The sequence below is a fragment of the Rhea pennata genome, chromosome 4, assembly GCF_028389875.1.
Source record: "Rhea pennata isolate bPtePen1 chromosome 4, bPtePen1.pri, whole genome shotgun sequence".
Classification (NCBI taxonomy): Eukaryota; Metazoa; Chordata; class Aves; order Rheiformes; family Rheidae; genus Rhea; species Rhea pennata.
The window spans coordinates 34,770,535-34,785,194 of record NC_084666.1 but is presented as its reverse complement, the minus strand read 5'-3'; the positions used below and the strand labels follow the sequence as shown (position 1 = coordinate 34,785,194).

General features: G+C 39.8%; 1 protein-coding gene across 4 annotated transcripts in view; it reads right to left on the bottom strand.

Moving 5' to 3' along the window:
* The window catches only part of CFAP97 (cilia and flagella associated protein 97), a 35,475-nt gene that overhangs the window by 18,639 nt on the left and 2,176 nt on the right, over nucleotides 1-14,660 (bottom strand). The window contains exons 1-4 of one of the 4 annotated variants that reach the window (XM_062574662.1): nucleotides 12,675-12,904; nucleotides 12,429-12,574; nucleotides 2,658-3,539; nucleotides 2,498-2,569 (exon numbers count right to left, since the gene is read on the bottom strand). In XM_062574662.1, coding sequence (XP_062430646.1) covers nucleotides 2,498-2,569; nucleotides 2,658-3,519 — 934 coding nt within the window. In that variant the 5' untranslated portion in view covers nucleotides 3,520-3,539; nucleotides 12,429-12,574; nucleotides 12,675-12,904. Of the gene's footprint in view, nucleotides 1-2,497; nucleotides 2,570-2,657; nucleotides 3,540-12,428; nucleotides 12,905-13,245; nucleotides 13,323-14,660 lie in introns of those variants that run through there. The other 3 variants (XM_062574659.1, XM_062574658.1, XM_062574661.1) reach the window with 3 other exon arrangements.

Here is a 14,660-nt window from a genome sequence, read left to right as displayed (position 1 = left end):
AAAAATACTAGTGATAGGGCTGCACCTATATAAAAGCCTTTAAAAAAGTAATGTATACCATGGAGACCATATGATTTTTAACTACAGTTGGGCTATCTTTTAATTATTCTGAACAGTGTAACTTAAAATTTAACTTCTATCATGAACTAGCATAGCTTTAGGAGATGTAAGTGCCAGTTAAAAATTTTACCTACATAACTTTTGGCAAATGCCTTTAAAAATTGAGTAATTTGCAGTATCAAGACAAATATGTATCAAGGGCATAAAATACACAAGAAAAATTACTTTTGTTCCTTTAAAATTTTGTTACAATGATTTTTTCTAAATACTTCAAATTAAGCATGTTTAAGATACACAAAATACATTGCTGCTTAGTGACCAGAATCTGCTGTTCCAGTCCAAACCTTACTCTTACATCATGCCCTTTTCATCAATTTCTATCCTCCCTTTGCTCTTGCAATCCTTTTTTTAAAGCAGAGATTCCAGTATTCTTCAATATTCTTCCCAAATATTGACATTAAAAATGAGTAGAATTGTACAAAATGAATTGCTGAATGCGCCCTAGAAACAACACAATAACAAATCACACCGGAATTCTGGAACTTCTGGAGGCCTTGGGAAATCAGGCTCACATGACTGCTATAAGCACTCAGACCCAGCTATATTACAAGTATATTCGACAAAAATTTTGAACTAAATGTTTCATGAACAGAACTTACTGAAAAAACTGTTATACTTTAAAAATAAATCTGAGGCCTCTTCACAATCAGTTAAAATTGTTTCATGCTTTCTGATCTGGGCTTATACTACCCTCACTTGAAGCAATGCTCATGCCTATCCAGTTCTGATGAATGTTTCGTGCAGGCTGTTGGGGGGAGGAGGGCAACGAGGCAGTCTGCACTCTTTTTATGAACATGTAAAAAACTGGAAGGAATAATTTAGAATAGGATTAGCTCCTATTTTCCCAGAGTAGTTACTTTCCACTGTTAAACGCAATTTAAACTTCAAAATACCCAAAGCAATTAAGCTACGTTGTGCTTGCCAGTTTACAGAAGTACTTGGGAGTAATATCCATGTTAATCAGGAACATTAACTGTCAGACTCTATGATTTCCACTTCTCACTACTCAACATTTATTATTGTTATTTAGAATTGTTTTTCAGTTTTGGAAAAAATCACTCACCTCTCCAATCAGAGATTCATCTTGGAGACCGTTTATTCTGGGCTAAAATACCCATGTGTTTTTAGGGATGAGACAAACCCTTCCACAATTGTGTGTTATTAAACAGTATTTTTCTAACAGAGAACAAATAAAGATGCAGGACACTGCTTAGCAACACCTCTTGCTACAATGATGATCTGGCAAGTTGTTGGGAGTCTTTCTAGCAGAAAAAGAGCTCCTGGGGCAGAAGGATCATCAGAGGTAAGAACCATCACTACCTTTCTTGATGGCTAGCTCTACTCTTCTTAGTTTCAGAAGAATTTCCATACAAGTAAAATGCTCATTTCTATTCATAAGAGAGTTAAATGATGCATGAAATCTATTTTGAATCCTTCCTCACTACAGGCTCAGTCTTGTAAGGTGGGAAGTGAATAAAAATGACACACACAGTTTTACTCATGCCAGGCCTACCCACTACAGCAAACTTGGGTTGAAATGTACCAGACTTAGGCTGTAAAAAGCTTTCTGCACTAGAGAGCAGCAGACCTCTTGAGCCAAGTCCCTTTTATTCTAAAGATCTTCCTACTGAAAGGTTGGGACCACAAAAACACCAACACTCGGAAGATCATCCAGTGTGTTCTCACCCCACACCGTGGCAGTCTGAGGAGAATGCAGCAAAAGATGCGCTAACCTCTCTCTCTCTTTCTCTCTCTCAGACTCCATTATTAAGATTTAAGAAATCTACTGGCACAAAGCAAACCTTTAAGTTTTTAGTAAATATTATCTGTTAATTGTTTCTTAAAAATACCTTTACTCAACTCCATGATATCTTGAAAGCTAGATACTGAATTCAGAAAAACAATTTTAAAAAATACTGTTTCATTTTCTTAAAAGGTACCAGATGTTTATACCATTTATTATGCAGTGTAATTCTGGACTGCTTTTCAATTCTGAAGGTTGATTGATAATCCAGTATTTTAATCACTGCTTTAATTTACATAGTAAATTGTGGCATATTCATGATTTATCAAAATGCATGTATGCTCCTAATATTCAATGTGTTAATAAATCAAGTCTTATTTCAGGATTCACCCATCTGCATATCTTACTCCTAGGTGTATTACCCACATTTCTACTTTCCACTGTAGAATCAATACTATTTAAGTATTTTATAATTTTAAGTTAAATTGACAGTGTAATTATAAACCAGTTTTAAAAATAAATGTGGCACGTGAAAACCCCATTCTCTTCTATCAAAACTCAATTTTATACTGCTCAGAAATCTACAAGTTCATACTTTTTTTTTTTTTTTTTTAAAGAAAGAAATTAAATCACCTTTCAAAAGCTGATTCAGGTCCATGGCATCATGCAAGACTTTTCGACTATATCTGCGATCAAACTCGGAATCTAATGAAAAAGATACAGATATAAGATTGGATTTCCCAGCCTTGTATATTTTTACAAATTGTGTTGTACTTAAATTCTTCAAAATTACCATATAGTTCTTGGCTCACATTTTCCTGTCTTTTTATTTTTAATTTCTTATCATTTGATGCTGCAAGTTCAAATGACTGGATAGGACTGATGTCTGGGGTTGACAAAGGTGTTACATCAGTCACTGTGTCTTCAGACTCCTCCAAGTAGTCACCAAGTTTTGGTTTTCCTTCTGCGGACTTCATTCCTGATCTGAATTTTTGTTTTGGAGACAGAAGAGCCACGCTGCAAGCATTCCTCTTCGAGGAAGAATGTGACGAATCTGATAAACAGCTATCAGAATCTGTATCAGAACAATCTGTGTCTGAGCTTGAGGACGAGGAAGATGAGGAAGATGAGGAAGAGGAAGATGAGGAAGAGCTGATATTAGTATATTTTTTGTTAGTTTTTTTCAGGCTGTTTGATTGTTTAGCCGACTTTGGTCTAACCTTCTGTTTTTTGCCATCATCACTACTATCTTCTTCATCTGTATAATAATCTTCTTCACCTTCTTTAACTATTTTGGGGATTCCAGCAGAAACATTCTCCTGTGTTCCCCTATCTGCTGCAGATGTTGCTCCAGATGTACCTGCGTTCTCTGAAACTGGAGAAAGAGACAAAGATGAAGCATCCTCAGGATAGTCTGTCAGATTTTCTAGGCATTGATCCTTCACCAAATCTTTCTGCTTTTCTTCACTTTCCTCTTCAGAACAGTTCTCATCCTTTGAATTAGAAACCAAGTCAGGGTCTGAAAGAACTGCCTTCGTACTTTCCTTCTCTATACATTCACCATTTTCTTCATCTTTCTTTTGGTGTTCCTCAAAATCACTGTCAAAGAAAGCATGATCCACTTCACCATCTGATACATCTTCAAATTGGTCCATCTTGAAATGCAAAGCGCTGCCTGAAACCACCAGAAAAGGTTTCCAAAAGTTAACAAAAAAGCAGATGCAAGTACACCTTTAGTTGAATCATGTTGTTCTATACTTGTTTAATTCTAGTCAATATAATTCTATATTAAGTATGTTATGTAGCTAGGGACAAATCCATAGTTGAGCTTTATACTGAAATTCAGTGCCACCTTATTGTAATCAGCTTACACGTTTCTGTCAGATCAAAAAGCGTTACCTTAAGCAGACAAAATATACCAAAATTTCAAGACCAGAGCTACTTCTACCCCCAAGGAAATTAGTCAAACATGGTTAGTGGTTGAAGAGCATTAATAAACATGCAACTGTAGAGTCTAATTTTTGTCCCTTTATACTAGAGCTACCGTTTGGCATTAGTCCAAATTTTATACTTAAAAACCTTGGGACTATGTGCTGATCATCATCTTGTCTGAAACAGCAGCCCAAACTGGAGACTTCCCATTCTAAAAATAGAAGCCATTTCAACTTACATTGAAGACCCACAGCTCCACAAGTTAAATTGTAATAGATGTGAGGTGTGCCAGTGCTAACGCTTCAGTAGGGGAAGCATGCTTCTCTTGGCAGTCATCTGTAATTTGGTTCACATTGCATAGCACAGTGAGCAAACTTGACTCCTTTCAGATGAAGCTAATCTTAAGGTGCACTCTAGGCATGAATCTTGTACACTCTGATTAGTACTCATCATTCAGTCCATGTGACCAGATTACAGAGAGTCACAAGTAAAAACCCGAAATGCATACAGAGTGGGTATGCAGGTCCTCAACACCAACTGTTACACTCTACAGATCTGTTCCTACTGCATCATACTTCTTGCAGAAATAGATGCAGTGTTACATCCTATGTGAATCATGCATGTGGGAGGGGGGAGGAATCTGAAAGTTTCTACTCAATGGGATATTCACAGAGTTAAAATGCAAAAAAAACCCAACCCCCCCCCCCAAAAAAAATAAAACACTAAACCAGAACCAATCACCAAACAAAAATAGCCAGTACCACAGACCACTCTTCCCTACCAGTTATGAGCATTTTTTCCTACCATCTACAACAGGTTATACATAAACATATACATAAGCTGCAGTCAGTAAATAGACAGAATTCTGCAGACACTAAGAACAAAGCTAATAGAAGTAACTACACAAGACAAGAGAACCAGTATATATCAGAAGCAGGAAGATCTTCTTTAAACCATGTATAATCTGTTACCATGGCAAATAGAGGCAAAAAGGGAATTCCTAAGCTTGCTTTCGAACTGCAAGTCTATTCCCAGGAAAGCTTCCAGCTCAAATTATTTCAACAGAATACTAATATATATATATATATATATATATATATATATATATATATATATATATAAAGCACCATAGACCTTTATATATATACATGTATATATATAAAGGTCTATGGTGCTTAATTTTCTTGCTGCTTCTCAAATACTGCTCAGTTTCAGGAATTTGAAATTATGCACTGCCATACAAGGACAACATGAAACTCAAAAGCAGTTTAAGCAGTAAGGATGTGTGGAATCTCCTGTGGCTTTACGATCTACAAAGCCAAAAAAAGTGAAGATAAGGTTTGATATTATAAAAAGCTGAAAGTACTACTGAACAATAAAAGCAGAGGTCAATTTTGGTGCAAAAAAAAAAAAAAAGAAAGAAAAAAAACTCTTCAAAGCACCTAACTGCTGCAAGTGCTACAAAACTAGGGTATAAGCAGAATAAAACACCTGGGAACTCCTAATTTGAAATTTTATATGAAATCTGGAAATTATTTTGTGTGTATGTCACTTCCTACAGTCCCTGGCTTCAGAGAGCTTGTATAATCTGCAATACTCATCTCTTGCATGCATTCCTAGAGTGGACTCATAAAAGAACAATGCATTTTAATACATCAAAGCCTGTACAATTAGAAAAAAAAATCAGAAGGAAACAACACAGCATCATTTATATCTCATATAACCCCCAAAAGAAGGGAACAAGACAGAATTGTTTGGCATTACCTGTAGACTACAGAACATGCATTATTTATTTAGTAGTATGACTTGAGCAAAGTCAATTTTATGAAGAAAATTTAAATGTAAATCTTCCTTCTTCTTTATGATGACATTTAATGCACCAGCATCCCTCCAGTTTGTAGCTTCAAATAGATCAATTATGACCGATTGCTAAAGTATAGCATATTTCACTTGTCTCAAGCACACAGTATTTGATATTCTGTTAGCATTGCTGTACACGTAAGAGTATAAGGTGATTAAGCAAAAACAGGCTTGGAGGAGGTGGAGCAGGTGGAGACAGACCAGCTCAAAACAGAAAATTCTGTTCAATATAAGACACAGGTAAACTAAATATACACAGACATGTATCACTACTCTATTCTGCAAAGGAGACGAAACTAACAGTATTTTGTCAGCAATAATATACGTTGTCATTGTTAAACATAATCTCTTAATGGGGGAAGAGAATTAATTTAAGATAGTGGCAGGACAGCAGAGCAGAGGTGACAAAAAGGTGATAAAAGATAGCAAGGGGCCTGCACGCTCCTTTCCACCACAAGTACCAGCCAAGAAGCATGCATGTTCCCACTCCACATGACTTACAAAGAGCTGACCTGGCAGTGAGCCATTTTCCATTAAGACTGAGGCAATAACTAATTAATGGACAACCACTGTTACCAATAAAACTGCAGTTCAGCAAACTGACTCTGCCTAAGGAGCAGCACTGATAACACAAGTCATTTCATTCCTAAATGCTCCTTCCACTTTGCTGGCACAATCTCTTGAATACTTGAGCCTTCCTCTTAATGAAAAACAGACGTGCTGCTTTGCTTAATTTCTCTCACTGATACTCTTAATCATTCACAAACTAAACATTAATTAATTTTGTAGTTTCCATTAAAGGTAACAAGAGGAAACAGATGAAGGGATTTTATTTTTTGTTCCTGTTCCCCTCATGTATCATTCTAGAATGGCTTTACGGGAGCTGGAATCTGCCAGCTTAGAGAGAAGAAGAAAATTTGCAAATAAACCATGACCAATTAATAACACACACACACATTTATATACTGTGTAGAACATAAAATTACTTCTAGGGGAAATGTAGAGCTCTGCTGAGTTATCAATTGCTAAAACAGAGAATCAACAAGTGTTTCCATGTTTGAACGTGTTGTGCCTTTTGATAACATTTTTTTTTTGAACATTATAAACTGAAGCTTAAGAAGTACAATAGTACCTGCACAGGATTCAAAGTATTTTAACTTTGGTTAAAACTTAAAAAAAAGTTATGCAATCACTCTCTCACTTTTTTATATGCAGAGAATTTAAATCACACACATTAAAGACTACTGAAATAAACCACAGGAAAAAAGAAAACATTCTCCATTAAAGTACAAGTAGTGAGCAACTTTCTTTTCTGTTCTTTTAATCACTCTGCTTTCATAATTAAGAAATAGAACACTTCATACAGGAGGAAAAAAAAGCCATAAAAACTCACCCTTCCTCTCTATGTAGTAACACCTGAAGGAAATTACCAGCATACAGAATGTAACATCACATACTGGGAACTGATATACTATGCATCCTCTGAAGGTCTGAGTGCTTTCAAGACTTCTTAAGATTTTGGTATTTATTAAAAAGAAAATAGGCCCCATAAGCATGCTGTGTGCTGAATCAGAAGCTTCTGATGTTATTTTGTGCATACTGTGCACCACCACAGAGGCACGTACACTCATAGTACACTCAAGATGAGTCAACAGTATGTTCCTTGCAACAAAAAGGGGAAAAGACATCATTTTAAGACGTCTTAACAAACACACATGCAAAGTATCAGAAGCATTAATAATGCCGTATTCAGCTCCACTTAGGCACCTTCTGGTTTAGGGTTATTAGTTTTGCTTTGCAAGTACCATCTATAATTGATTTGAAAAGAACTAACCAATTAAGCAACTTTTTCCCCAGCCTGTACAAACAACTACTGTTCCCACACATGATACCTCTCCTTTCAACTGGAGATTTCTACCTCTTCAGAGCTGGCTCCCACCCTCCTACTCTCAGGGAGCAGGAACAAGTGTTTGTGGGCTAAATGGTTAGAAGGCAAAAAGTATTTAATTAAAAGGTTTTGTATTTTCAATAGCAGATGTTCTTTAGGAAATTCCAAAGTCCTCTGACCTTCTTTACTCATTGCTCCCCCTCTGTCAGGCGTCCTGTTTTCTTCATAATGCTGACTGCCAAATCACCACTTTGCATGGTACACTTCACAGGAGTGAAAAAGGCAAAACTTACCAATTGACCACCATTTTCATAAATGACAATCAGTAAATGAGTTACCATGCAAAAGAGCACTAGTTCAAACGCATCCCCCTTTCATTTTTGGCTGAGGGAAAAAAAGGGGGGGGGGGGGGGGCAAATTGAAAGAAGTCCAGAAGAGAGCAATAAAAATTGTAAGATTAGATAAGTGCAACATCTGAGAGTCTGCTAAAATAAAGAGGATAAACACAGAAAAAGGTAACGTTTCAAAACCTAGTTTGTTGTCAGATACAATCAAAAACAGTAGTAAAGATCAGCAAGCACAGCTGCTCCCAACCACGTGCCAAATCATGCATACCCAACCCTACCTACCTCCTTTTTAATTAAAGATTTTAATTTTGCTACTAAAACAACAGAGCATGCAAAGGAGGAAGAATATCTCTCAGGGAGCTATTTCCCTTCAAGGGAAACCCCCACTGAATGAAACAATCTGCTTTCCTCCTGCTTTTACTAATGTTCTAATTTTCTAAGCTCAGAGCACAGGACCTGCTACAGCTGTTTCGTGCGCCTCATGCCCTCCAAGATTGGGTACGAGTTTCCCTCACCTTTCTACCATATTTTCCCCAATCCAAACTAAGAGGTTCATGACTAACCTGCAAAATTTAAAACCTCAGCTCAGATTAAGGTCCAGCACTACAAACCTATCCAAACTCTGCTCCTCCACCCACATATACACCCTCCATTAGACTAGGCACCCTGAGACGGAAAGGCAGGCAGAGACACAAGTAAGTTACTATACTCCATACTGCAAAACACAGAGAGCAGATACAGGAGCTAGAATTAGATAAAAAAAGGTTGGAAGGGATCCTCTGGAGGTTGTCTAGTCCAGACCCCCTGTTCAAAGCAGGGCCAACTTCAAAGCTAAATCAAGCTTTGCTCAGAGTCTTGCCTAGCCAAGTTCTGAAAAAAGCTCAGAAGCAAAGACTTCACATCCTCTGCAGGCACCTGTACCAGTGCTTAACAACCCTCACTGTGAAATCTTTGTTCTCTGACCTGAATTTCCCATGTTGCAACCTGCAACTGTTGCATCTTACCCTTTCACTGTGCACTCCCAAGAAAAATCTGGCTCTGTCTAGTTAGAGGTAAACAGGTTACTTGTAACTGCTGCTAACTGCCTGGATTTAACTACATGAGTGTGAATCCCTTTGCTCAGATGAGAACCTATATAGAAGCATTTCCTGCTGGTTGATGATAAACTGTGTGTGGATGTTGACTGATGAGACAGTAATGGACTTGAGTCAAAACCAAGTGACCCAAAATGAGCACTCGGAAAAGGCCATATAAACATCATTTGACCCTTACATGCCAAATCTGACATGGCCTAATTCAAGCTCAGAACAGAACTACTATTTGCCTTACTAGTGCATCTGAAATCACTTGTCCAAATGATTCTCAAGTGGCTTTCCAATGACTTTCACCATTTTTTTTTCCTCTTAGCTCAGAAGAGGAAGGAGGAAAGGCCAGCTACCTCCAATCTATGGAGTCAGTATGTCCAACGGTTGCTGCCCCTCCTCCTGTTACCCTTGGTTTTCTCTGCTGGACACTTTAAGGGGAGGACTTGTCTTTGTATGCTGCAATAGGTACTCCAGCAACTCTCAAGCCTATGATGGCTCAGAGATGCCCTCAAAACAGCAACTCTGACCAGAAGCAGCCCACTGGAGATGTGCCAAAGTACTCTGATTCTCTTTAAAATGGTCCCAAAAGAAATTCCAGAGTCTCCTATCTATTTAAAGCAAGGATTCACTCAAACATCAGTTCCAGCTAGGGATCTGCCAAGACTAAACGGAGCAATTGCAGTAAACCACAAAAGTTGGGCACTGATGGCTTCTAAGCAACAGACAACTGACATCAATCCCCCGCTCTGCAGCAGCAGTGCTTCCATGTTGATCAACTGCCTCCAGAAGTACACAGTGAGAGGTGGCCCAAGTCTCAGCGAAGATCATTTTACACCTCCTTAAGCTTTCAAACCACCATTGATCATTTCATATTTGATACACAACATCAGCCCCTCTTTCATGACAGACCAGAAGTAAGTGAGAAAGAGCAATTCTTTCACCAATATTTGTTCAATAATTTCCCCATTATCCTCCCATGGTACCAGACCTGCTGTGCCCGGTCTGCACTCCTGCCTGACTCACTGCGAACAGTAGAGATATGTCTCAGAAATGTTAGGATCTACAGACACCCATCCATTACTGTTGGGAAGCCAGAGTTCAGGAACAAAACTGTAACATAGTTCAAGAGTACTGAAACTTTCATCCAAGAGCCAGCCACCTATTAGGAGTGTACATGCCATTTAACTCGACATTTCCCAGATTTACGTCTGTGGCAGTCCGAGAAATAGATAGCAAGACCACAAAAAAAACCTGACTATACCATTTCACAAACTACTGATGGAGCTCAGCAACATACAAATCTAAACGTACTGCAGAATACCAGGGCATCCTTACCAAGCAGCACAACATGTGAACTGTCTCCAACACCCAAAAAAGCTCCCTGAACTGTAAGTTTACCTGTGCTTCTAATGTTACAGATTTAGTGTGCTTAGTGACCTGACTCTACAAAGAGCTATGTCATCAGCATTTCCATCAACGCTTTGCATAGTTGTGTTCCCACACAAATCAAGATTTGAATTCTGTGTCTGCATGCAAACACCTGTATCACAGTTTGGAAAATACACATACAGTTTTACAGATACAGAGGTCACATTCTCTACAGTCACTAAAGTTCTGACAAGATGTAATCCATTTTTCAGTGAAGATATTTTCATATGAAAGGAAGGAGGACTGACTGGTACAAGTGAGCAGGGGGTAAGTACAGAAATGCAGTCATTAAACTGGTGCACAAAGAAGACCTTAAACAAATAATAATCAGGAATAGTCCAACTATATGTACTTTGTCTCTGAATGTTCATAGAGTGGAAATGATGTAAAGACCTCTTGAGATCCCTTTCTCTACTATATTTTTATGACTTGTTCATGTCCTCAGATGAGAAATATTTGTACAAAAACACAGATAAAGTGCTAAAAACACTGAACTTCCTTTAAATTCCTTGCAACTTTGGGTTTCCTGGGATTTGTTATGTCATTAAAATGAAACACTTCAAGATAACAAACACCCATCACTGATCTGTGACTTGTTATTTTATCAGCCCACTCCTGGCTGGGTAGACTTAAAGAAAACTTGTAAATGCTTCTCCCACTCATGCCACAGAAAAACATATTCCACCTAGACTGAGAATTTTGAAAGACTCCTTGGAGAAGCACCTGCATGTTTTGCTGGGAGAAGTCTTAGAATGGATTGGCCAAGTACACTTCTGAAATCTCAAAGGCTCTGCGGTCTTGGTAGTCCTCTGAGCCTAGGACTTATGTTGAAACATGTGATCCTCTGAATGCCCTTTTAAACATGGTTAAGTACAGAAAGAAGCCCAAAACAAAACAAAACCAAGGAGGTTATACGAGCTCAGAATCCTGAGAAAAAGAAAAGAATGTCCTCAAATAGCTTGTTCTCTCTTTTTCTCTGGTCTCCATTCCACACCATTGCAAGGATTATCTAGACATAGAAAACGCAAAAGGAAAAACATGCGCACAACAGGAAAACCAGAAAAAAAAGTGGTAGGAGAGCTTGAAAGCATTCCAACAGCTGAGTTCAAAGTTTTAGATACTGAATATTTAACCAGCCCATTCCTTTGCTAGCAGCCAGTGAACAATTTTCTAGTAATGCATTTTTGCACTACTAGACTGCACTTTTGTTTTCAATTAAATTCTCTGAAAAAATTCACTTTTTAATGGAACTTTATTCTGCCTTGGAGGCAGAATTGACAAGTTTGAACAACAACCAATTTCTATACAAGGGAGAGATTATTTTTTTTTCATGGAAACAAGAATTTGCACAACCTCACTTGATGGTCTATACTGCATACAGCATAACAAGAAAAGAAGAGATATAAAAGAAGTCACTGCTATCCATTTCTATTATATTAATTACATCCCATACACTTTTCTCGCTATGTTTGCGTGAATGTCGCATAGACAATTTAACCAAAGGTTACAGAAGTATTTGTTTCTGAAACTAAGTATCAACATGCAAAGAATTAGATATATGTTTTATAGTAAGAAAGAACAAATGTAAACATCTCCTGAAAACTAGTCATGGAGATTAGACTTAACTATATCATACCATCATATTTTCCCTAGTTTTGGTACAGTTATCCTGAGACATATGAACCAACAATTCTGCAGTAGTCCCCTGCATACTATAATAAAACCATCTTCCGGGAAATCATGTTTAACAGAACCGTAAGGGGAAAAACTTCAGCAAGCCATAAAAGTCATATGATTATAAATAACATTGTGATATAAGGAAACTAAAAGCATTTGCAAATGTAGTTTAGCATGGTTTAACATGCTGTGAAAACTCTAGACCAAAGAGAGCTTTACAAGCATGACACACACTGCTGCTTACTGCATTGTATCCTGAGACATGCTGGGACTGAATTTGGTATTCTGCTTTACTGCAGGTGCTGCATAGAGAATACCTGCTACAGCGGCCCAGGAGCTAGCATTACCTCTTTTGGAGGCTTTTATTTTGGGGTCTGAAGGTGCCAACGACTCCACAGGTGCCCCGCAGAAACGGGGACTGCTCCTTTTTCCAGGCTACAGCCTCCTCTGAGGAGCTGGCAGTGGAGAGTGCAGCACTGTCGATCTGGGGAAACTTGAGAAATGGAGATGTGACTATTGAGATGATTTACCGCACTCGAGCTTAAGCTGTTTACCACAATCACATTAGCCCACTTAATTTCCACTACTTGAACCTGACAACCGTGCATTTCACGGGGGCGCTTTATAAGACACTTCGCTCTCCAACTCTGTTCAAGCATCGCTTCCTAACGCCCTTCTCCACCGCCTCCGCATCCCTCGCGGCCCGGCAGCTTCACGGACGCGCCGCGCTCCGGCCTGCCGGACGCGCGGGCACCGCGCACGGAGGCGGCGGGAAGAGCTCCGAGTACAGCACGCGCTCCAGGGACACCTACGGAGGGGTCACTCCGGCAGGGACCCGAGGAGGAAGACAGCGAAATCCCTGCTTAATAAAAATAAAATAGTAAATTAAATTAAATAATTAAACAAACGACTCTCTCCCATCTTGCATTTGAGGGACAGACCAGCCCGGGCGCGGAGGGAGACGCCGGCTGCCTCCCGCCACGCACCGTCTCTCCGCGCACCCGCAGGAGGAGGAGGAGGAAGAGAAGGAGGCGCCGGCGCGGAGCAGCGAGGGCTCCGCCGCCGCCAGGCCCCACCGGCGCCCCGGGGAGAGCCGGAGCCGCCGCCGCCGCCGCCGCGGGGTTTGTTGTGGTGACGGCGCGGGCAGCTGGGGCGGATACTCACACACACGCCCGGGCCGAGAGCAGGAGGAAGCCGCGCCGCCGCCGTCTCGCCGCGAGGCTCCTACGCCGCCCCTCGCGTCGCCGGGCGGGGAGAGGCGGTGCCTGAGGGGGGCGGGAGCCGAGCGCGGCTGCCGGCGCCCGCCACCCCGGGCCAGAGAGCGGCAGCGGCGGGGGGAGGCGGCGGCGCCCCACATGGCGGCGGCGACACGTCCCGAGGAAATGGCGGCGGGAGCGGAGCGGGCCCGGGTGAGGGCGCGGGGGACAGCGCTGGGCACTCGCACGTTGAAATATAGTTAGCAACTGCGGCAGAATAATACAAGAGAAGAAATAAAATCTCCCGATTAAGGTAGCTGGACGCCGCTACAGTAACTGAATTCTAGTCCTACTTGTGCCACACCGTGTTCAGTGGAGGCTTTTCGAGTTATTTAGGCCAGCTTGGCATACTTCGGTCATACTTCGGTCACTTGGCAACTTGGTCACGTATTTCATTTTTCCGCAGCCTTGCTTGACTCGCTGTTGAAATGTTAAACAGTCACAACTGCAGCTGAGATCAGTGGTAGCTGTACTTGGAAAACATCAAGTGCTACCAAATGCCGAATACTCCTAAAATCACATCTTAGGTACCTCTCATTGAACACTAAATGGGTACTTTTGCCTTTTGTTTTTCCTGCGCATCAGGTTCCTATCTGCATATAGGCAAAATACCATGCCATTGTCTCAGAAAGGTGTTATCAAAGGTGGTATCAAATTACTTAATACTTTTGAAGTACTTATGCTCATTTAATGTTTTGTAGAAAGGCCAACAACAAAATAATTCTGTTTTCCCGAGAACAGTTTAGCTTATTTGCAGTACAGGAAAAACAGGAATTGGATCTAAAGGAAAGATAGTATGTGATCATGTAATTAAGGACTGTATCTTTATGTCTTGATGAATGATATTCCTATAAGTAGAAAGCAAACAGTACAAGTAGAAGTTTTGCATTTGTAGTATATCAATTTTGAGGTGAGGTTTTACCAGAGGAACTATATCTGATTTTATATATAGAGAAAGAGATTATGTGATTTCTACTGAACTATGTCTACATTTTACTTCTTCAATCAAGTTCAAAGTATCTACCTTTGCAGGGAAAGCTCTAATAGACGGGGGAAAAAAAAAAAAAAAGTAATAATTTTGAGAAACCCCTTTTCTACAAGCCTGTGAGAAGTAATTAAAATCAGTCTTAGGGTTTCTTGGAAAGTGTCAGCTAAATTAGATTTAAGATACTGGGAAGTATAACAAAGATATTCTCCTTTTCTCTTGCTGTTAACTAAGGTTTTTGAAATCAACAGTGTCCACCATCCTGTGAATTTGTTTCCCCCCTTTCCTATGACTGTTCCTAACCACAAGGATCTAAAGTTTGTGAGCACTTTTTTTTC